General features: G+C 36.2%; 1 protein-coding gene across 2 annotated transcripts in view; it reads left to right on the forward strand.

The window, feature by feature from the left end:
• Smg5 (Smg5 nonsense mediated mRNA decay factor) overlaps positions 1-25,707 on the forward strand; it is a 241,817-nt gene that overhangs the window by 212,117 nt on the left and 3,993 nt on the right. For both annotated transcript variants that reach the window (XM_090373113.1, XM_090373114.1), the window contains 2 exons: positions 7,406-7,496; positions 12,463-12,543. In XM_090373113.1, the coding sequence (XP_090229239.1) occupies positions 7,406-7,496; positions 12,463-12,543 (172 nt within the window). The remainder of the gene's footprint in view (positions 1-7,405; positions 7,497-12,462; positions 12,544-25,707) is intronic.

A 25,707-nucleotide genomic window follows, 5' to 3' on the forward strand; every position in this document is an offset into this window, starting at 1 on the left:
GACCATCATGTCTGACGACTACTGTGCAAGTTGGTGGGGACAGTGTTATGGTGTGGGGAATGTTTTCTTCACACATGTTGAGTTCATTGATACCATTGATTCACGTCTGAATGCCACATCGTACCTAAACATCGTTGCTGTGCAAATGCATCTGTTCGTGTTGACAATTTATCCTCAGTCAGATGGTTACTTCCAGCAGGATAATGTGCTGGCACATTATCCTGCTGGATAACTGCGTGACACTCTCATGGTACTTCATTTCTGCACAACATTTTCAGCGTCTTGTTCAATCAATGCCTTGATGAACTCAGGCTGTTTCCAAGGCTAAAGGAGGCTCAACCTGCTACTAGGTAGGTGAACCTAATAAAGTGGCAGCACAGTGTATATTTTTAATATTTATATAATTATGTTATTTTTTTACATATTTTTTTTTAAAATTCATGCAATTCATGTATGTTCAGAAAAGAACATTAAAGCATTTAAACCAAATAATAAATGTATTATTAAATATACCCAACAGAAATAAATTCCAGTTTTTGAATATATGTATATAATTTTTATTTATAGATATTTATAATATATATATGTATATGTAATATATACAAGTATAATAATGATTGTAGTGTGCCGCATAATTTTAGCCTCTTTCAAAGTGTGCCGCATAATTTTAGCCTTTCAAAGTGTGCCGCAACAACGAAAAGATTGAGAAACACTGATCTAATATAATGAAACTAAAGATTATTTATATTTTAAATAAGAATTATGAAAATTCTTCACAATTTTAACAAGAGTATCTGACTAAAAATTTCTTTATTACTGACATGGTCTGAACTTGTATGGATACTTTGAAGTGCTGGTCAAGACATCAAAGGTGGATTTTGTTGGAATATCAGAGAGTAGTGTTACACAGATATAAGCAGTGCAGAATTGGAATTTTGGGTGTACGATGTACAGAAAGGATAGGAAGCGAGGAAGGGTTATGCTGTTAATTAAGAAACACATAAAATCAAAGAAAGTGCATCCAGTTGACAAAGATGAGCAGTACAGTGCTGAGTCAGTTTGGTGCAACATAATCTCTGGGAAAGCAAAAATGAGAACAGGAGTGTGTTATAGTGTTGATGACTGATGAGTACAACTGAACAGAGAAATAGTGGGGCAGTAAATCAGAATGTCTTGTAAAGGGGGATTTTAACTTCCCAGATATTGATTGGGACTTGTGGGTTGGTCACTCGCAAGACCTTTGGGGATTTATTGGATGATCGGTTTCTACAACAACACGCTAAAGAGGCAACCAGAGAGAGTAATACTCTTTATCTGATTATCAGCAGTGATTATTCATGCATTAAGAATTTGCAGATAAAGGAACTAGGGGGCAGTGATCGCAGTGTACTGATGTGGGCTTTAATTAAAGATATAATTACCATCAGGGGTAAAGGGAAGGGTTTTTGCTTCCGTGAAAGTGAGTACAGTGTCTCAGACAGTTTTTAAATTCTGTACAGTGCGACCGACTGATGATGTTACCAAGAGCAAATTCTAAGTGGGAAGCATTCAAGGAATTAATCGTGGAAGCTACTAGGCTTTTCATACCGATTAAGAAATACTGTTCAAGATTTAGGCCTAAATGTATGTCAGGTGAACTAATGAGACTCATGGCTGAGAAGAAAAATGCATGGAATGCATATAAATTATCAGGCAACACAGAAGCCTATAGTAGATATAAGCTAGTCTGTAATCAAGTCACAAAGGAGGTTAGGCAAGTGAATGCAGATTACAAGAAATCTTTGGCAAAGGATGCTAAGAAAAACAACAAGGACTTCCTTACTTATATAAACCCTAGAAGGAAGGGGATAAATCAGATTGGTCCACTTGATATTGATTGTTCGACTGTTGATGATCCTGCTCAGATACCTGACAAACTGAATGAATATTTTGCATCTACATTTACACATGATGAATTCTGTAGGGAAGTGGAGGACAGCTTATTAAACTCTGACAGGGAGCTTAATGATTTTGTAATAACTGAGAGCAAAGTGGAGAGAAAATTTGTTGAAGTTAAACATAAGAAAGGCACCTGGGGTGGATGGGATCTATCCAGCTATATTAAAGGAGGTGGCAAAGGAAGTAAGCAAACCCTTAGCCATAATTATGAGAGCATCTTTGGACTCAGGGGAAGTCCCCACAGACTGGAGATGTGCAAATGTATTCCCAATTCACAGAGGAATCAAAGGATGATATGGGTAAATACAAACCTGTTAGTTTGTCTTCTGTTCCAGGTAAAATAATGGGGTCACTGGTTAAAGAAGTATTGCAGGATCATCTAGACAAGACTGCAGTAATAATTCAGACACAGTATGGATTTTTTTAAGGGAAGGTCTTGTCTCACAAACTTGAATTGGATACTATAATGTGGTTACACAGGAACTGGATGCAAAAAATAATTTTGATATCATATACTTGGATTTCAGGAAAGCTTTTGATACTGTTACACATGGAAGACTGCTGTACAAATTGGAGCACTATGGTATTCGGGGCAAGTTGCTACAATGGATAAAAGGGTAGTTGGATGGGAGAATACAGAGCATGGTAAGCAATTGATGCTGCTCTTCGTGGACTAATGTTATCGGTGTTGGGCCTACTGTTGTTTTATTTATTTATCGATGATATTGATGAAGGTATATCGGGTTTAATGTCCAAGTATGCAGATGATACAAAAGTTGGCAAGGTTGTTAGTGACAGTAATGACAGTGTGCTGCCGTTACTGTCATTACAATTCCTGGCAGCACAACCCTTTCAACAGGATCTAGAAAAGTTGGGCAGATAGGCTGAGAAGTGGCAACTGAAGTTTAACATTGACAAATGCAAAGTACAGTCGGTCCTCGTATAACACGTGTTTGCATTACACGAATTCGATCATACACGATTTATAAATAGGGGAACGTTATCTTATATAACACGAACCGAATTCGCTTATACACGATTCGCCTTTGTGTTTACAAGAAATGGCAGTCGAATGCGGAATCACCCCAACTGAACGCAACACGATAGGAACGAAGAAGATTCTGAAAATGTATTTATGTGTTTTATATCAGTGAAGGGGAAACACATTTCACCATAATAACGTAAAAACCAACACAATTCCAGCTATCGGTATGCAATTAGATCGAGTTTACTACCAGTTTATAACAGATTCCACTAGCAGAAACGCAACTGGAAATTGTTTTTATTGTTTTATGGTAGTAATCCCCAGAAATGTGCTTTAGTAAAATGTGAGGTGTTAATAGTGTATCTCGGCCTTTACGGTGTTGTTTATTCAGTTGCTACACGCGCGCAGCTTTGTTTCTGTGTATCAAGCGTGCCACCTCGTTTGTAATTGTGCTTTATTCCCTAAAAATTATTAAAATACTTAAAAGGTGTGAAAAGGAAGCGTCCTGGCTAAGACACTGCAGATTCAGAGAGAAAAAAAAAAGAAGCAATATCGATAAAGAGAGGCGGACTGGATCAAAAATTCTTACCCGGGAAAATTTGTAGTGGCCTCATACTACAGTTTATGGCCAAAATCACACCGGCCTCCGGCCCACCGTGGTTTCCCCCGTAAGGCTTATGGCCAGTCCGCTTCTGTCGATAGAGAAAAAATATGAAATTGTGAAACGCTTTGAGCGAAATGAAAGACCATGTGATATTGCACGTGCTACAGACCTAAATGAGGCAACGCGGAGAATTACAAGGGATGCGGAGAAAATAAAAACAACTTTCATAGCAGGAACAACTCAAAGTGTAATTTAAAATCCATTAGATTAAGACACAAGAATTGGAAGAGATGGAACGGCTGTCATCTCTTTGGATAGAAAATCAAACAAAAAGCAAGTTTGCTTACGATAGAAGCAAAAGCATTAGCAATATTTTATTACGACTTACGTATTATAATTTATGCTTACGTATTATAAAATACGTAAGTATTTTATTACGACTATTTTATTTAATATAATAAATTTTTTACGAATAAAATACGTATTTTATCCGTAAAAAATACTTTTTTAGTATTAAAAAATACTAAAAATACTTTATTATAATATAATATTATTTTTATTACGTATTTTAATCGTTATAAAATATGTAAGTATTTTATAACGATTAAAATTACCCGATTATTTATTGTTTGGTAATGTTTTGGTTCCAAATGTGTGTTCAATCTTGGGTGGTCGGCACCTAACCCTACTTTTCCCATAGGGCCTGTTGTTTATATTGCACGATTTTGCATTGCACGAGGGTTTCTAGGAACGCAACTATCGTGCTATACGAGGACAGACTGTACTGCATTTGGGTAAAAGTAACCCCAGAGAAATGTACCAAATGTGTTCTGCTACACTTCAGGTGGTACAAAATGAAAAACACCTGGGAGTAATTGTGCAGTCAGATATGAAGTTTTCTGATCAGTGCAAACAGGCTGCCAGAGCAGGGCATGGGGGTTAGTCAATGATATACAGGAATTTTGCTAGTATGGAAAAGGAGATGATTATCCTTTTATATAAGGCAATGGGCTGGCCATGCCTTCAGTCCTGCATACAGGTTTGGAGGCCTCACTTTGGGAAGGATGTAGAGTTGCTTGAGCGAGTCCAGAGAAAAGCAACAAGATTGGTGAGGTGAGGGGAAAGAAGAGGTTCTCTTGCCAAGAAAGGCTTAAGTTCTGCAAATTGCAACTTCCTGAAACTAGGCAACTGTGAGATGATCTGATTGAGGTGTATAAGGCCTTGAATGGGTTGAGCAAGCTCAGTTCTGATGGGATTCTTGTGCTTTCTCGGATTATGAACCTGAGAGGGCATAAATTCAAATTGAGGAAAGACAGTTGTAGAATAGATTGTGGAAATTTGCCTTTAGCCAGTGGGTAGTTGATTGCTGGAACAAATTTCCATCTGTTTTTGTGGAAGTTGATAGCTTAAATAAATTCAATTAACTGGACAAACTATTAGAGGGAATGGATGTGTGAAATTGGTGGGTTTTTTTTTTTTTTTTTGTGGCTGATGCTACATAAGCTCATATGCTTGCTTTCTTGCATCACTGCTTGAATTAACCAGGTTTTACTCTGTAAATTATATAGAATTAACTAATATTAATAGCATTTTTAAAAACCTAATTTTAGTTTTTGTGTACATTGATGTAGTTATCATATAGTGCCTGTAGTCGGTGTCTTCAAGCACCAAGATTGAGCAGTGCCTGTAGTCGATGTCTTCAAACACCAAGATTGAGCAGTGCAGTAGTTAGTTTAGTCGGATAACATAGGAATTCGATATAAAATTTCAGTTAACGCATATGCAAGATTTTCTGGGTGTTCTGAAGTCTGTATAGGGTAGCAAATTTGCTGAGTATACAGTATGTATACTGTGATTTTTCAATTTCAAGTGGTAGGAAACATAGTGTAATCAGATATTCACAAACAAATAAGCATAAAGACAACTTGCACTACGTAGAAAGAAATTAAAAAAATAGATGTAGCATTTCACAGTGAAGGTGATACTGTTGTGTGTGGCAAATATTTATTTGCATCGTTTATCTTAATAGCACATGTCCTTCGTCCAAGTTTTGATAATCATGCAGTTCTGAACAGTCATATTGTTCAGAACTGTTTCCTAATATTGAAATGGCAAAAAAAAATACAGTTGCAGAAGAAAAATAACAGCTGGAGATGGCAGTGATCAGTGTGGTGCCAAACTGAAATCCCACTGTGGTGACCTTTCCTAATAAAAGAAAAATAATAAAATAAAAAAAATGAAAGCATCTTGAAAGGTGACTCTACAGGGTTACAGCTCCAGGCATCTTCTTCCTAATGTTGATAATGCCCTTATTATGATGGCCTTATTAAAAATTGGTGTAGTAAGGGTATTAAAAGAGAAGATTGACCACTGAAGTAAAGATTATAAAAAAAATACTATGCTATGGCTACACATACGCACTCTGAAGTATGTGTTTAACTGTAGCTTCTTTAAGCTATGCTGTAAGCAAGAGGTTATACATGATGAGAAAAGCCATATTTCTATGGCTATGCTATGGCTACACATACGCACTCTGAAGTATGTGTTTAACTGTAGCTTCTTTAAGCTATGCTGTAAGCAAGAGGTTATACATGATGAGAAAAGCATATGAGTGCTTTCCAGAGTTAAACTGAAAAGTACAAGCAATCACTGATGAGTGTTACCAGTGTCCAGATCCAGTCAGTGATCAAAAAGAAGGCAAATAAACAAAGTGCCTCAAGAATTGCAAACTTCCGGTGAAGGCAGTCCTAAACAGACCGAGCAAGCTGATAAATCTGTGCATGTTCACTCGTGTGGAAAGCCTGTTCATGTTCCTCTCTTTCCTAGCTTGAATAAAGTAGTTTGCTTGTTTCTTTTAAATGTAATGCTGTTCAAAAATCTGAACATAGCTCTTCAGTTCAACATACCTCATGTATTTAGTGAAGTCATTACTGCCAGATATGTTGAATAATATGTGTAAATTTGTTTTATCAATAGTTGTTAAATCTTCCATTATGGAAGTGAATTACCAAACTAGACTGGATCAGAACTTACATTTTCTAAAGATGGCAAAGTTTGGAACAGTATCTTTCTTGACGCACTCATAATGTTGGTGATGTCTAGTAGTCAATCCAAACAGAAATGCACAGAAAAATTCTAGGTAAGTTGATGCTTGAAAGAATAATATACTGTACTGGTATTCAGTCCTATGGCTCTATTTTAATATAAAATGTGTATGTATTCATTGAAATTTAATTTCAAATCCAAAGTCAGGGTTTTAAAAAAATCTGCTTTTCCAAAAACCTTTTGCTTTCCTCCTGCTTAACTTCTTACATTACCCAGTCTCCAGCTTTTCAAAGATCAAAAGTTGGCAGGTATGTGTTAAAATCCTCTGTCAGTACAGATATATTAAAAATAAATAACTGGTGGGTTTGAACAGAAATTTAGCATAGTTTCAAGAAAAAAAGAAAACATTTACACGTTTTTGATAATTAACAATTAGCTCCATACTACTGTGCACATTATCTGCTAAATTTCGTTTTATTTAACTCCTTCAGAAGTAAAAATTAAATACTCCTTCATTGTTCAACAGTAGTATAATATATGTTAAGGTATGCAACAATAAGAATATATGATAATCAGCTTACAAGGCTGTTTCATAGTATATTGGCCAAATTTTAGGAGCAAGATAGTATGTGTAATGTGGAATATTAGTTAGTTACCTGATACTCCACACCCTGTATTTAATGAAAATTACATTCTGCTACTGAATGCTGCATGTTGTGATTAGGCTACGATATCAGAATAAAATTTTATTTTTGTCACATGAAGCCAACAGCTTAGTTGATATTTATAATTTTTTTTAAAAAGCTAATTTTCATCTTCTTTCTTTCCTGTAGTCATTGCCAGCCTTGACCAGCTGAAAAAGGAGAGTCTTGGAGCTAGAGAAGCAATACGTTGGTTAGAATCAGAACTACGTCGTGGGTGCCGGTATGTTTTTTTTTCTTTTTCTGTGATTAATAGAAGTAAAAAGTAAATATAGTTATTTCCTTACAATTACTAAGCTTATAACCGTATAGCCACAGTTTAATTAAACTGTATAATATTTATTACTGCTGTATGCAGAAAGTACCCAACGACCATAATTTCTACATAAGTTAGTATAAGTTTGTTCTCCATAACCAGCTTTACCATTCCAGTAACGTTAGCACGTTACCCTTCAAGACTACTAACTTATATATATAAATTATATATAATTTTTTTATATATAATATAATATAATTATATATATATATATATATATTCAGAATAGGTACTTATACCGGGTGATTATAAAATGTTTCCCTATTCAGGAAACCCTAGTGTCAAAGCGGTTAGAGTTAGCGCTGTGAAAATCGGTGGGTATGTCATTTAGGGTGTGGGGAAGCGATTTGTAGAAGAAAAAAAATTAGTTCAAATTTCTGCCACCGGGGAAAAATAAAACTGCACATATGTAAAAGTTATCGTTTACTTCAAGACACGCTGCTTACGCAAATGACATCCTGTTAAATAAAAGCAGAAAGGCCAACGCCTTTCTGCTTTTATTTGTTACAAAAAAGGAGCATGCTACTAGATTTATTCTACTGGAATAAAACTATTATTCTGGTAGAATAAATTACATTTATTCTACCAGAATAATAGTAATGCTAATGCAGCACTACGTGAATATTGGAAACTTAAAGGTTTGCATAAAGGACCTTTGACATCATTGGGTCTTTGAAAACTAATAAAGAAATTTGAAGTGACCAGGGAGTTAGGTGTAATTCCAGGCAGGGGACAACCACATATCGGAATGGAGGTGGTGGATGAAGTGACAGTTGCAATGGCCTCTGGGTCAGAATGCAAAGCACTACCAGTCAGTTGTGCCAGAGGTGTGTCAAGAAACTTGAACCTTCCTTGGTCTACTGTATATAAAGTGTTTTGAATAATTTTACATTGGTTTTCATACACGGTTCACGTAGTGCAAGAACTAAAGCCTTGTGATCAGCAACAACGAATAGACTTTACTGTGTGATTTCTGGCTCGTGGAACTTGATGATGAATGAGCTCAAATGAGCTTGTGGTCTGATGAGGCACATTTTTGTGGAGCTGTAAATGCGCAAAACTGCCAAATATGGGAAACTTCTCGTCCATCTGCTGTGCATGAAAGACCATAGCAAAGTTTATAATCGGGCCATTTGTCTTTGAAGAGTCTACACCTTGTGGCCCTGTAAATTGCACGGTACTGTGCTCTTCTAAGAGATCATATTATTTCCACTCTGCAAAAAGGCAATGCTTGGAGATCATAGTGTTCATGAAAGATGGTGCCCCCACGTTGGTCAACAAGTGAAGGAACTACTCTGTTCAGAAATGATTGCATAATTTCTAGACTTTCCGCAGTTCTGGCCAGCCCGATCAGCAGATCTCAATCCCTGTGATTTCTGGCTATGTGGAAACCTGAAAGACAGAGTTTACCGTGATGGCATACAGATGCTTTCTAAGTTCTGATATTAAAATCGAATCCCAAGTTAAGTGTTCCATATCATGCTTACAGTACCAATTTCTCCCCTATTGGTGGAATTTTGAACTTTTTTTTTTTTTTCTTCTACAAATCGCCTCCCCATACCCTAAATGACACACCCACCGATTTTCACAGCGCTATCTCTAACTGTTTTGACACCAGGGTCTCCTGAATAGGGAAACTTATTTTATAACCACCCGGTGTGTATGTACTAAGTACCTATTTGTAAAAGAATAAGAGAAGTTTTCCTTAATATAATAGGTAGAACACTTCTATATGATACTCTCCAGAAATTAAAACGAATATACAGTCAAACCTCTCTTTAACGAACTTCCATATAGCAAAATTTTCTATGTAGCAAACTTTTTTGATTTTTCCTTGGTCATTACATTGAAAATAGTTTCCCTATAATGAAGAAAATTTCTATATAACGAAATGATTTCCAGAGAGACCTGGGTACGCATTGTTTGCACCTCTGGCCTTAGGCAATAAAGCTGATGCTGTAGAAAGCATTAATCCCTTTAGCTTTTAATAGTTAAAGGTTTTAATTCCACGAATTAAGAGCTAAAAAATTTTACAATTTAATGGTGCCTGTAAAACCCTGCAGGAGGAAACTGGCCAACCTCGGCACGTGAGGGGAAAAGATGGAAAGATTTTGGAGAGGTCTTTGCCTGGCAGTGGATCAGCAATGGCTAAAAAGAACTAAAACCTATACAACTTATACACTACTATGCCGAGAAGTCCCGCTGGTCAGCTGTCCACAGCCATTGGCAAAGATTAAGACATATTCCCGACACGGGCGCTGGCTCTGGTCAACTTATTTTCTGTTGTAAGCATCCTATTAGAGAATTAGGAGAGAGATTTTCCTTTATCTCGGAAATTCATCTGTTGTTTAGAAGAAATGGGTTGTCCACACTTTCACTAAATTTCACCTGTCTCTGTTTACATGGTAACTACAAGTGGTCCGTAAATTCAGCTTTGTTTTAACTGCTGCGCAAGTAACCTTACAGTGTCTAAGAGGAAATCCTTGAGTGTGGTGTGAAAAAGTGGAAGGACTTAATAGCATAGATTGCAACAATAAAAAAAAAAGGAATTGCTTTAGAATTTGATGTCCTTGCCAGTAATGTGTCAACCATTCTGAAAAACCCTGTTTCGATTCATAACTGTTTGAGGAAGCAGGACCCATTCGGAAACATGCAAAATTATGCCTTTGTGAAGATGTAGATGAAGCAGTTTTTTAGTGGATGAAGTTGATTCGAGACCAAAACATGCAGATATCGGTGATGGTAATAAAAGAAAAGGCTATGGAGTACGCATCTTTTCTGGGGCACAAAACATTCCAAGCTAGTTCTGGTTGACTGGACAAATTTAATGAGCATCATGGCTTGCTCGAAAAAGTAATTTCTAATGAAAGTGGAGTTGCAATCGAAGAAGACTATACCCATTAGAAAGAAATGGTTTTGAAAAAAATTATGGAGTTCAAAGACATATTTAACGCTGGTGAAACATCTGTTTTTTAAATGTTTGCCAAACAAGACACTGTCTTTTAAAGGTGATAAATGTTTAGGTAGTAAAAATAGTAAGGAGAGAATTACACCCTTGGTTGCAAATATGGCTGGTAATGAAAAACTGAAGATGCGTACCTGGTTGGAATCGTTAAATATAAAATCTTCGGATAAATCCTTGAACAGGAACAGTGGTTGCCAAGTCAACCCGATCACAGAGTCAGTAGTTCTATCATTGGACAAACGCTGGCCACGTCATCATGCGTCACAGCCACAAACGTCAACAAACAATTAAACCTCGCGTCTCACGCACCTGGCAGTGCACATCTCCATTCCAACTGCCATTCATGTATTTTTAATTCTGATGAAGGCTACCATATAGCCGAAAGCTCATATATTTCTTCTTTATTTGTACGCTCTGTGTGTAACTATAATAAATTTCTTAAAAACTGAAGCTTTTGGTAATAGGCAAAAGTAAATAACCCTGATGTTTGAAAGGAATAAAGTCTTTAGAGTTGACCTATAACTACAACAAAAAATCTTGAATGAAAAGTGAAATTTTTGAGCAGTGGATTTTAAATTTCGATAGAAAGATGATGAAAGAAAACAGAAAAATAGTGTTGATTATCAACAACTGCCCTGCCCACCTTCACTTGGTAATTTTGAAACTTACAAGTGTGAAGCTTGTTTTCTTCCTTCTGAATAATTTTTCTTAACTACATGTGCATTATCAAGAATTTGAAAATGCACTACCGAAGACACATACTGAAAAAAATTATACTGAGAATAGAAACCAACAAACCTATAAATTCTGTTATAGATTTGTGGTTGTGCATATCAGAGTTGACAAAAGTGTGGAGTCAAGATGTGGCAGAAACAACGATTAAGAATTGTTTCGCAAAAGCAGGTTTTTCAAAAAAATGCTAATTAACAGAGATGAACTTCTAGAAGACATCAAGCAGTCTTGGGAAGAGTTCCAAGCGAGGTTTGACCAGCGGAGAAATTGTTCTTGACGAATTTTTAGGGGTTGATAATGATGTCTAGTAGCTGAATATCCGAGTGACTCCAACATTTAGGAGCATATATAAAGAACTATTGACGATGAGTTGGATGAAAATGAGGGCAATATTAAACATTTCAAACAAATGTTGGCAGAATTTGAAACTAATCAGAAATTGGAAGGGGGAAAAAAATAGTTCAAATGGGCACATTACTATTAATTTGTCTGACATTGTTTATGGATGGCATACATGATAGAGTGGGAATTGCCGTTTACCTAAAGTTAAATCTTATGCATCAACTTCACAGGGAGTGCAAATAATTACCGTTAACAAAAAAAAATTGTTTATGCCTGCAGATTGCATAGCACATGTATGTAAATCATTTATTCACAGTCCATGGAAGTCTGTTTCTTGTGCAAGTTGAGAATTTGAAAGGTCATGGGGCAGCAAAAATCCTTATGTGATCACTAAGATGCAGTTCTAGTATACATTTTTTCACAGATCCCTCTCTCCAGGTTACAGAGATTTAATGGATCTTCTGTGTCACATCACTGCCACCATTAACATACTCTGCATACTGTGATATAGATGCCACCATCTCGACGTATGCTGTGCTATAAATAGTGCCTACATAGGACTGCACTGGAAGCATCCTAGCAAGTGGCATAATTTACCATTAGCTGGAAACCATTTCCTGTGTTTTCATTCACAACTTCTGTAGTTTTGCCTTTTCTTTTTTTTTTTTTTTTTTTTTTTCCCCTGTTCCTCTTGTACTGGAGAGCCTGGATCTGTTTTCTGAATCCAGCATTTTTTTTTGTCAAATTTTACTGTTGAATTATTATTCTTTGGGAACCTTTTCACCCAATTTCTGGATCTAATTAATTTTTTATTATTTCTTTATTATCCTTTAGGTATATCAGAGCACAAAGACAACAAGAAAGGCTCAGTGTGTTGCCTGTTAAATATCCAAGAAAGAAAGAAAAAGATGCTTGGTAAGAACAGTGAGAACGTAAAATTCAATAAAAAGTGTATTTTACCTCCTTTCCTTTCATGAGAGATCAGGAATTTACATGTCCGAATAGTGAATGATTCACTATTTATCTTTACTTTTAATTTAAAGACTTTTACTTCACTTTGATAATCTCGCCTTTGTAGGATCACTGTGGCTTTTGACTCACTACGAAGTTCGATCACTACGAATTTTAAATATACAGTCATTCCTCGATTTGTGCACCTTGTGCAATGTAATTTTTGAGATGGTAGATCACTGCACATTTTGAAGAAAAAAAGTAGATCACATCGCAAATTAAGTAGACCACTCCTGATATATAGTATTCACAGTGTTACTCAGCCATGCTCTGTTTTTAGGAATAGCTGTAGCATTTCACATTAGATGCTATGTTTAGGTAAGTTATGTTTTATTTACAGTGTATGATAGATTACAGAATGAATTTGAAAATAAACAATGAAGTCTTACAGATATCATTAAGTTCCCCTGTCTTGTTACCTATTTAAAAGAGGGAGGCATCACATAGCATCTCTGCCGAAGCAGCAGTCTTCAACTCAGCAGAATACAAAGTGCCCACAGCCATAAAAGCAAAATACGATGAAACTTTTATCCCAGATTTTACATTTACCGTGATTTTACCTTGTAAAAGTAGCCATTTTTATTGTAGTAATGAAAAACAATAAATACAGTAAACCCCCGCGAATAGCGGGGGTTACGTTCCTGAGAAATGCAGCGAATATCGAAAATGCGAATACTGAGTTATGGCTCACATAGTAATAAAGGGGTTCCGTTCCAAAGTATGAAATACTGTATATAAGAAAAACTAGTCTAAAATTTTGTCTATGTATGTATTATATGTACCTTCATAATACGACTATGTACATAGACAGTACATAGTGAAATGCAAGCATATGGCATCGAAATGAAAATAAGAAACAATTTAATATAAAATGTAATATTTATTAGAAATTTCAAACCAGCGCCTTTGCTAACTAAAAAACTTATCCAGCCAGTGCTATCACCAGTTTCGCTAAAGTGTTGATAAAGGAGTTTTGCCTTTTCACGAATGATGAGTGAACTTAACGAAATTTTATTTTGAGTTCGGTCTTCTATCCGCAGATTTAAAGCTTTTTCCATTTTTTCTAATTTAACATCACGAATTACAGAGCAAATTTTTGAAACAATTAGCACGTTTTCACGGACACTACGGCGGATTTTTTCTTCCAATTTTTTGATTGATCATACCGTTGGCTCATTGATTTTATGACCTTCTTTGATCTTTTCACCTTCTTTGATCTTTTCACATTTCCCTTGTTAATCGTAGCCATATTTTTGTACGGGTTAGAAAAAACTTGTCCACAATAAAGTCACTTTCTTCCATTAACACACTCGAAAAAGTCTGTTTTACACTGCAAAACGGTAGATTTATCATTTTTGTAAGTAAATCAATTTATAAATTTATTCAATTTATAAGCATATAAATTAAAAGTGAACGACGAAACCTTCCATGACAAGCACCTAACACATACAGAACAAGGATTAGCGAGAAACATCCACGCTCGCGATTTTGTCACCCTTCTCCTCCCACCCACTGAGCACTGTTTTGATTGGGAAAGATAATTTTAGCCACTCCCATGTATTTTTATGGCGGAAAATGTTCACGGCACTTTAAAATTCACATTTTTTTAGGTTTCATTTGTATATTAAATCAGCGACTGCGAATAGCGGGGGTTTACTGTATACTTATGTCACAGTACTCCAATTTATTCATTTGACTGCGTGAAGAAATCAAGAGTCACAGATTACACTTTTCTGTCTATACAGGGTGTCTCAAAAATATTGGTACAAACGTTTAGTGGAGGTAGGTTACATCTAAAGGAATGTGAATCGCATAGGAACCCATAACTAGTAACATCACAGGAAAGTAGGAGCAGAGGCACAAGAAGCAGAAATGACACAAGACAGTAATTAGTGGCAAACATTTGTTTGACATAATATTAACAATGGAGTACGAGATGGATGCATTTCATGATGTTACAACAGATGCTCGAAGGTTCCACCACGAGATGCGATGCATGCGTCACACCGATGCAGCATGGATTGGCGGACACGGTCGAACACACCTCGAGTTTCTTTGACAGTAGCAGCAGTGCCGACGAGTCTCGCCATGAGATCCATTTCCATCTCCACAGGCGATTCATGCACGATAGATTTGAGGGACCCCACAGAAAGAAATCAAGGCTGGATAAATCAGGTGAGCTTGGGGGCCAGGCAATGGGTCCACCACGGCCAGTCCATCTACGCCCAAAATGCCTGTTCAAATGGTCACGAACACACCTTCCATGATGGGCAGGCGCCCCGTCATGTTGAAACCAAATGTTGCGACTCACATTTGCTGGAACATCGTCAAGTAACCCTGGTAGAACTTGTTCAAGAACGATCCGATATTTAGTGGAGTTCATGCGGAAGGTAACAGGTATGGGCCGACTAAGCAGTCACCGACCATACCTGCCCACGCATTTATTGCGAAGCGATGTTGTGCCGCATGGGGGGGGGGTGCACACCGTGTGGGTTGTTGTGAGCCCACACATGAGTATTATGCTGATTGAATAAGCCTTCTGGAGTGAAATAAACCTCATCCGTTAACAAAACATAGGCTGGAAGATTCAAGTCTTGAACACTTTCTTGGAGAAACCACTGCGCACTGCAACGAGACACTCCTAAGGCAGCAGCAACAGCACGTGTGCTGGTAGTAGGATTATTCTGGACAGCATTCAACACACTTTCTTCCGTGGTGGGAGATTTCGCGTCAAATGTGGTCTGCCCGCACTACTCCTGTTACCTCTAAATGACCCATAATCGCACAAATATTGATGCACACGCAGAAACAAACGGTGGTCCGGTACATGTCTGTCTGGGAAACGTTCTCCATAAATTGGTTGAGTGGCTCATCCACTGCCCTCTGCTAATCCATACACTAGGTGCATGTCTGCCAGCTCACAGTTCGTATATCGATGCATGCTCTTCATGCGGCGACTACTGCTTGAATGAGTAAACCAGAAATTTTCCCTCTCACGAACTGATGAACAATGCCGTCTACCGACTTACGGTGACCTTTCTGGTTATGGGTTCCTATACGATTCACATTCCTTTAGATGTTACCTACCTCCCCTAAACGTTTGTACCAATATTTTTGAGACACCCTGTATATATGTGTGTGTTAGTGATTGCAGTTCTGCAGCAAAATGGAACAACCAGTATTTTGGTATTTTACAAAAATCAAATTCAAATTGGAAATGTATATGAAATGAAATATTTATTTTGGGTAAAAAATATATAAGCATGTATTTATATGATATTACAGTATAAAATATTAAAACTAACTATTTTTAAAACCAAACTGGAAAAAATATGAAATTTATTTTATTTCATGCCTTTGTTTAAAAAATGAGACCTTAGAAAACAAAATGCATCAACAGTCTCATTGCTGCTGAGCCTCGAGCAAGTTTTTGTGCAAATATTTCCCTCTGATTTCTTTCTCTTCAAATAATCTTATCTCCTGTTTGATAATTTTGAGATCTTTTCAAACTACAATTTCTTTTTTTTGTAGGGACTTTAATCATTATATCGACAGCAAACTAGTTTTTGTTTCATTCAGGGCTGGCCCCAAAATTTGCAGGGCCCTGTGCAAACTTATTATGTGGGTGTTTTTGTAATAGTGATTTTTTTAAATTTTTTTCAAATTTTGCAGTAACTAAGAAATAATTAAATTTAAAAATAATTAATTTACGCTATTAAGGTGAAAATAAAATATTTTCATATTATATGAATTAAGTTTGTTTCCATTATTATTAAAGATATTTATATGATATAAATTATTCCATAAAAAATGCTTTTGTCTTTATAAATATTAATTTATTAAAAATTATCAGTGTACCTATGTAGCATAGGTACAGTCGATTGCGGTAAGGAATAATAAAAAATAAAGGAGTAATAAAAAAAGTTTTAAAATATTACACATTTTAGAATTTATAATATCACTTTAGTAAATGATACGATACAATAATAATGATTTGTTATTCTTTATAACGATTTTAATATTTTACAAAATACAAGGCTGCTGTGGCCCTATGTTGCTGCCAATAAGTGAAATCAAATTTGCTGCCCCAAAATGTTTGGTTTAAAAAATAAAATAAGCTGTAAATAATTATTATTAATTTATTGAAAAGGAAAATAATTGCAACATATCTCATATATAATATAATGAAACAACAAACAAAAATAAAAAATTTCATTCCGAAATTCTGGAAATAAACTTTAAATTCTAAATCACGATAAAAAAGTGCACTTTTTTTCCACAGGAAAAAAAATTTTCCCATTTTAATTTCTTCATATTTTAACCATACAGATTAGTAAGTAAGTTTCATGATGTTTATAAGCAATGATAAAAAATTAGTATTTATATAGAGAATCGAAGCTCTGAGCACATGCTAACTGATAAGCTTCACAGTTATATTTTTCTTTATAAAAACTACTTACCTTGAGAAAAAATTTAAATACAGGGTTGTTAAAATTAAAATTTCCCTATGTAGAGGGCTCTGGAACGAGTTCTAAGTCTTGTACTTAAGAGAAATTTGTCACTATATGGCACTGTGGCAATACAAATCACTTGAAATCACAAAACATGCACATTGAGAATAAAGTATATGCTCAGAGTAATTTTCAAGTTGACTTGCAAAAATGCTCTTGGATTGATCGTAATGTGGATGACTAGACATTCAGACGGCACTAGGCTCGTTGATAGAAATGTGGAAAAGATGCAGATAATATTATTATTTAGACCATATGTGCACGGGGCGCTGTTTATTATTATTATTAGCTACATGATGCAAGGAAGCCTAAGGCTTATGCTGCACCAGCCAAAAAAAATTCCCACGTTACCCTGAGAGCGAGTGAGAGAGAGAGAGAAGAAGAAGAAGAATTATGATATCCAGCTCAGAACCCAGGGTTTACCAAGCCCATACTCACCAGATGTGAGCCCCCGGAGGTCGACAGAACCCGTTGAACTTGTGGCCGGCGCTGGTTTCATTGAAAACATTTCTGATTCATCTTCACTGCTTTTAGTTTGATCATGAATACATGAAGATGCAGATGTGGAGTTAGTAATTTCAACCTCAGTGCTATCTTCTTGACATTCCAATGTTTCAGAAAGTCTTTGAACTAGAGTGTAAATAATTCTTGCAATAGAAGCTTTGTTTTGTCAATTCTGATTTTCTTTGTCCCCTCGAGAATTAACATTAATTGGCCACTAGATGTCACTAGCCCTGATTGTTGGAAATCTCATTGCTCGGGGCCAGTTGCATAGACATAGGCACATTGTTGCTTTACTCAAGCAGCTTGCATATCTAAAATGAAAAATTGGCTTTTAGTTCTAGAATTTTCTAAGGCTAGAAAGCCAAAATACCAATATTTTACTAACAAAAATACCAGTATTTTGGTACCAAAAAAATAATATGGAATACCAATATTTAAATATACTGGAAATTGGTATTCCAATCCCTAATATGTATCTCTTTACAAGTGATGCCACATTCACAAGTCTTATGCAACAATACTTGAGAAGTGTGCATTACTGTCTAAAGCTAATGTTACATATTAAAACTACATTTAATCCATGAATTTCTCTTTTCCATATAATTTATATGGCAAAAATAAATAATTGCCAGATAGCTGTTTTTCCAATTTTAATAAAATTTGGTATGGCTCAACAAATATTTTTAAAAGGCCCAATTATAAAATTTCACGAAATCATTTTCTGCTAGTCCTTCTTTTACATGTAGATGAATGGATATGGCAAAGACATGTGCCTAAAAATGGATTTTTCAGCTCTGTTCATAATACAGTCCATTCCGGTCATTTGGGACACATCGGCACTAGTGTATTTTGGCCCGATTAAGCGGCTGCCCCAGTTATCCGAAGTTTCGCGTAAATAGTTAAAAATACAGTGTACCCCCCCCCCCCCCTTTACAATTGGTTCACTGTACAATCAAATCACGTTATGACGAACTCAACATAGTAAAGTACCATTCGCTATATGATGTGCAGTAAGCGCCGGTCATTGTGATCACGTTTGTGAATTGTATTTTAATTCTATTAAACAGAGATTCTAATTAGCGAAAATAGGAGGAATATTATCCACAGGCTATAAAAGCAAAGATATATTAAGCACAAATTTACCCTTTATTACCTTACCAATTAAAAAATTAAATGATACATGAAAATCGGAAGAATATACGTGATAATCTGAATAATTAATACATACTGTAATATGTACATACTAACTAGTTGACATTTGTGGGTGGGGGTTAAAATTTAAAACAGTAAAAAAAGATTAAGCAATCAATAACAAAGAACATGGTACATACAAATGGCAAGTAACATAATACGCGCAAGTGAGAACCGAGTAACGAGTTACAAAGCTTTAAAAATAGGAATGAAAAGAAGATCTGAAAATTAATTTTTTTATATGATTGGAAGATTTCATGGAAGTGTAAACAAATTTCACCATAATAAACCACAGAATTCCATGTGTGGGTATTATTGCAAATTCAGTAAGATCGAGTTTACTGTCCGTTTATGATAGATTTCACTAACCGAAAAGCCCAATAAACAGGTGACTGCTAATTGTTTTTATTGTTTTATGGTTGTGACCTCCAGAATTTCGACCGAACCATGTGGTACCGTCGGAGACAATCGTAGAGTAATCTCCAGTGCTGCGGTCTTTTGCCCCAATTAAACGGCATGCTGTCCCGATTAAGCGAAGTAAACCATGCCTGTTTTCTCGATTGGTTTCTGTTTTTTTAAGATTTGCCCCAAATAAACTGCTGCCCTGATTAACCGGTTGCCCAAATAATCGGAATCCACTGTATATTGAAATTAAAGGTGATATGAAAAGCGAACAATTTTGAATTATTTCTTGCTGATTTTTAAGGTTTCTTTTAAAAATTGGTTACTTTTTTTGAGTGATCCTTGAAAAAAATTAACACACCTGCTGGAGGATTAGCTCAGTATCAATCACATAAGACTCTCTGAAAATATCTGTTGCATATTAATTATTAATAATTAATGATTAAAATTCTGAATATTTTCCTGCCTTTCTAAGATGGTAGTAAAATTCAGATTTTAAATATTTAAGTATACTTAAACTTTTATTTGTGATGTTTTAAAAGAAGAAAAAAGTTATTTACTTGAAATTATAAATGCAGAGAACCTTATCAGGTGTCGTGTGACTATTTACCTTTCCATTACTGTTATGATAGTAGTTCCATGTCTCTGAACAGGAAAATAGAAGAATCTATTAGTTTAATGAATGTACAATTTTTTTTTTTTTTTTTTCTCTTCAACAGAATAAATTTCTTTAATAGCATGCAAAAAACACAGCAAAAAAAATTCTATTTAAAATAAAAGTAAAATCTGCCATTGATGCATCATCTGAAATTAAACCACTTGTGTGTATGTGCATACTCTTCATTTCATTCGGCAGGCACCCCAGTTACTGATGTGTTCTCCTCAAATCAAAGCATAGGTTGAAGGATGCAGTTTTTAAATTTGCATTCCATTTCTGACAGGTCTAAAGGGAGTTTTAATTTTCTGCCAAAAATTAGTTAAAAATATGTCTTTAATAAAGAACACTTTTTCACAGTTGTGTTCAGAAAGGATTGAAAAAACAGATGGCATGAAAAATATTAACAGTTTGGAATTATTTTTTGCTGAGAATAAAAATTTAAAAAAACACTTGATAAGTAATGCAATTCATTAAGAAAAAATATATAATAAATTGGTATACCCAAGCAGAATTTATAAAAAAAAAAAAAAAAAAAAAAAAAGTAGTAAGAAAAAAGGAAGAAATTTGGGCACCTGTCAGGTGCCTTGCAACTTTTTTGAGGCATGGACACTGCCAGGTTAAATTAATAATTGTAATATAATTCACAACTACATCACATACAAAACTGTTTTTAAACACTGTTCAATTATGATATACAGAGTCCAGTCACAATATTATGACCACCCCCCAGTGCAGACATCACACACTGCAAGCATATAAGGCTTAATGTGCAGCATCCATGAACACAGTAACAGTCTCTGTCATGGGCAAGGCACACGACCTGTCAGACCTGGAAAAAGGCTTGATCATCGGCATCGAGCCAGGGGTGCCAGCATTTCCGAAACAGCGGACTTTGTGAAATGCTCACATGTTGTAGTGTTGAAAGTGTATCGAGACTGGACGAATGGGACAGTTTGACAACCTGACATACCAACTGGGGAGCCCTGTGCGCCATTAGTCCCAGAAGTGAATGTCGGCTGAAGCAGATGGTGAGGACCGATTGGCGTGCTACTGTTGCTCAACTGGTCATCCAAATGAACCGTGGGGCCACCAGAAAGGTCTCCAACACAACAGTGCAGCAAACCCTGTTGCACATTGGGCTCTGGAGCAGATGCTTGGTGACAGCACCCATGCCGACAGCCGTTCATTGCAAACAATGCCATCAATATACTGACACTGGGCCTCGGCCGAGTGACAATGGGTGGCCTTCTGTGATGAATCACTGTTTCTGCTCCACCGAGTGGATGGACAGTGGCATATTATGCATGAGACCTCCAAGAACAGACACCCGGACACGATTGTTGGCAAAGGGCAGGCTGGTGTGGGTGGCGTTATGGTCTGGGGAATGTTTTCATGGCATGGCTTGGGTCCGCTGATACCTCTGGAGGGCACCCTGAACGAAACAGTTACCTATCGGTCGTCACCGATCGCCCCCACTGAACACAGTCAACATGTACGTCACCCGTACATGTTGACTGTGTTCAGTGGGGGCGATGGTATCTATCAGCAAGACAATGCGCCCTGCCATGTCACCAGAATTGTCCGTGTGTGGTTTGAGGAGCACGGCGAAGACTTCAAGCTACTCCCTTGGCCACCGAATTCCCTGGATCTTAACCTAATTGAAAATCTATGGGGCCACCTTGATCGACACGTCAGACAGATGGATCCTCTACCAAGGAACCTACGGGGAACTCCGAGGTGCACTGCAGTCTGCATGGTCACAGATACCCATAGCAACCTTCTGCAGACTTATTGAGTCCCTCCTGTGGCGGCTGGCTGCGGTGCATGCTCTGAAAAGTGCATATTCAGGATACTAGGTAGATGGTCATAATAATGTGACTGAACCCTGTATATAACCTGAATAATTTGGTATTCCTGTTGAAATTTTTGTGATGGAAGTGAATGAAAACCTAAACTCAGAAGAAAGCACAGTATTGATACTTGTGTACTGTATAATTTCAATAATATGATGTTTTACAACAGAATTTTTTATTTATAATTATATAGAACTTATCCACCTCCAAAATCTGCAGTGATGTATCATATTTGTAATGCATTTTATTTATTTAAAATAAACAGATAACAGAGGTGATGCTTATTATTAAATAAGTATTTGTGGCTCTCCTGTGTTTAAATTGCTGCTTTCACTGAATTAAATGCATTAAATTTCAATAAAAAAAAAATATATATATATATATATATATATATATATTTTTTTTTTTTTTTTTTTTTTTTTTAAACAAAACATTCCACATTCATTCACTCTATCTAAGTGTAGGTAACCTGATCATCGTGTATTTTTCCAGTTCAGTTTTTCACTAATATACGTCATTATTCTGTCTCTGCCTTTGTGAATGATTCTGCCGAAACCCATCTATTTTATATCTTCCATCCAATTTTGTCTTCTTCTCATTCTGAGTCTTCTGTCATTTCATTTCCCTTCCAGAGCTAGTTTAGTTATTTCATATTTTTGTCCTTTTATTATGTATTCCCTGTAACCCATTTTAACTAATTATATTTCGTTCATTTTCTTTCTGTGCCACTAGTTTAAAGTACTATTATTAACTTGGTCAGTCCATTTAATCTTTGTTCGTCTTAGGGGCCCATGTTTCACAGCTATATAGTAAACAAGCTGTATAGCATATTAATTAATTATGTTTAATTACCTTTTACACAATGGGCTCTTCATTTTGCTGTAGTCTGTTTTCACTTTCCCAATTAACTTCTGGTCTCATCATGGTCTGAATAGACTTTTTTTCTTGGATAATAGTGGCTGCTTCAGACCTATTATTTTGCATTGTATATTGAATGCACATTGTTTTGGATTTCTTATTTAATACTTGTTTCATTTTTCTTGATCTTGGCTTGTGGGTGTGATTAGAGCCGCATCATCTATAAACATCTAATTTACATTATGTAAACTCAGACGTATGACTAACAGCCATTTTTCTACTTAATAGAAAGCTTAAAAAATAAACTTTGGAATATAAATAACAATTTTCATCAGGTTTTCTGCTATGTAACACATTCATGACATCCAGTATTCAATCACATATCCATCTCTCCCTGTTCCTGTAGCCCTCTCCTTTAGGCTGCAATACCCATCAGCCTCTCTAAAACCAGTTTTCCAGTTCTCTTTCTTCCTTTCAGTCTCTTGCCTATTACCTTCTTTAAATTACAGCTCTTAACAAAAGTCCTTTACCCTCAGTACATATCCAATCCAATTTTTCTTTTCCTTGTAACCTTTATCATACTTATTTTCTTCTACCCTTCTCGGTATTTCCCCAATTCTAACCCACTCTCTCTGTCTGTTTTACACTTTAAAGCTTCTTGCTCACTGTGTTTCAGTCCTGTAAAACATGATGCTCCATAAAAAAAAATAACTAACCTCTTGTTCATTTTTTTTTTTTTTTTTTTTTTTTTTACTATCAACTTCAGCATTAACAAAATTTATTCTCACCCTATATTCTTGCATAACTTTCTTTATGTAAGTCATCCTAGTAAAATCTGTCACCTATCTCCATCTTTTCTTACATCCTCATATTATATTGAAGATGTCAGGAAGAGACAACACTCTTGGTGTTATCTCTTCTCTTCCTGACACCCTCTTTTATCTGTTTCCTGTATTCCCTCACCCACTCAGAACATCACCCTTTGATAGGTTCTTTATCAGTCTTCTCTCTTCAACCAGTTCCCGTATCCTTGGGCGCCTCCGTGGGCAGGAGCAGCAGTGCCTAGCACACGCTTCTTGATTAGACCGGGGTTTGAGCCCGTGACCACCAAATACGGAGGATGTGAAAAGGTCAAGGAATGATCACCGCATATCCCGGAGCAATATGGCCTTAGCTGCTAATACTCCTGAAAAAAATAAATAAAAAATAACCATATCCTTCTATAACTCTGTGAACTTATCAAATGGTTTACACAAATCCACTAAAGAAGCATAAACATTCTTGTTCATTTCTATATCTTTTCTTTGAAATTCTCTTTCTAGAACCCATATTTTTCATCTACTATTACTTTCTCCATTGTTTCTCTTCAGTCTTATATTCATTATCCTCTAAGTAATTTTTGCTGAATATGATATCAAAGTAATTCTGAAATCAATACATTTGCTTATATTCTGAAGTGGGAAGGAGGGATACAATTAGAAATACACTGGTGTTCAAAGAAAATGCATCACCCCTTAAAATTGTAATTGTTGTCCGAATAACATAAGTATATGGCAATATTTCTTACAGATTGCATCAAATAAGATTGACATGCGTAAGTGATGATGTAATATTGCATCAGCTGTTACTTTCAGCTATATAAGCACGCTCTGCAAGAGTTGTAGTCATTCCTTGCTTTTGTGGGGATGGCAAGTTACGTGCAGTTGACACCACAGAGAAAGAGTGCTATTGTTGCTTTGCATGAGGAAGGATGTTCTTCTGTCATATTGCTTATAGATTGTCTTGTAATAAGTCGACAGCGAGTAGATTTCTTTCCAAACTCAAGAATACTGGTTCTGCTGATAGGAAAAAAGGAACCGGATGCAAACTAGCCTCTATGCCAAAACAGGACTGCATTTTGAAGCACTTATGCCTTAAAAACCATAAAGCTTCTTCGTCTGAGCTGAAAAGAGAATGGGAAGAACATACAGGAGTGATGGCAAGTGCAGTAACAGTCAGAAGACGCCTCTTCAAAAATGGACTTGTAGCTCATCGTCTTAAGAAGAAACTCCTCCTCACACAAAAAAAATGAAAAGGGCCCGATTAATTTGGTGTAAGGAGCATGTCAAATGGACCCCTGAGCAGTGGAAGTCAGTTATTTTCTCAGATGAGAAGAAATTCAACCTGCATGGCTCTGATGGAAGACAAACGATTCGCCGTAGATGTTGTGAAGAATACCATCCAGACTGTATGGTGTCTACAGTGAAATTCCCTACCAGCCATATGATATGGGGCTGCATTTTGTATCACGGAGTAGGTCACTTGCAGTTTATAAAAGGTTCCGTAAATGCCAGTGGATATCTGGCTATATTGGAAGACAAATTGTTGCCAACCATTAGAGACCATTTCAACCTGCCAAGTAACTGCATCTTTCAGGACGACTCTGCTCCTTGTTATCAGGCAAAAAATGTAAGTGGGCACTTCTGTAGTTACTTTAGCTTCATTTCTGCATTAAAGTTCGACAGTAACGTGTTTACATTTGTTACAGATGAAAAAATGGTTGGAAGAATGGTTAATTACAACTGTTAGCTAGCCGGGACCTGAATCCTGTAGAAAACTGTTGGCATCGTGTGGAATCTGCAGTTGCCAGAAAGAAACCAAAGACCCTTCGTGAACTTCAAGAAGCCATAATTTGCATTTGGAACCACAAACTATCAGTTGATTATCTTCAGAAATTGATCTTGTCAATGCCTCGACGGTGTGCTGCTGTCATCAGGGCCAGAGGCAATTCAACTAAATATTAGTTTGCACCTGATGTACTTTACTTTTCATTTTGTTTTCCATTTAAAATGATAAACTGAAGCAAATTGAGGGCTTCTGATAACATTTCGGCCATAATTGTTGTGTTTACCAAACTGTTGTATAAAGGTTGCAAGTGCTCATTTTGGAATATTTTGAGAGCACCTGTCATATATTACTTAGCTTTGCCTTAACTATTAATAAATATCTTTTGTTTATATTTCTATTTGTGATGCTAGTCATTAATGTAACATACCATTGCTGCAAAAAAGGGTTAGAAATGTGAAATTCCTAGGTGATGCACTTTCTTTGA

Source organism: Mastigoproctus giganteus, chromosome 5, assembly GCF_048544385.1.
Source record: "Mastigoproctus giganteus isolate SK-2022 chromosome 5, ASM4854438v1, whole genome shotgun sequence".
Taxonomy (NCBI): domain Eukaryota; kingdom Metazoa; phylum Arthropoda; class Arachnida; order Uropygi; family Thelyphonidae; genus Mastigoproctus; species Mastigoproctus giganteus.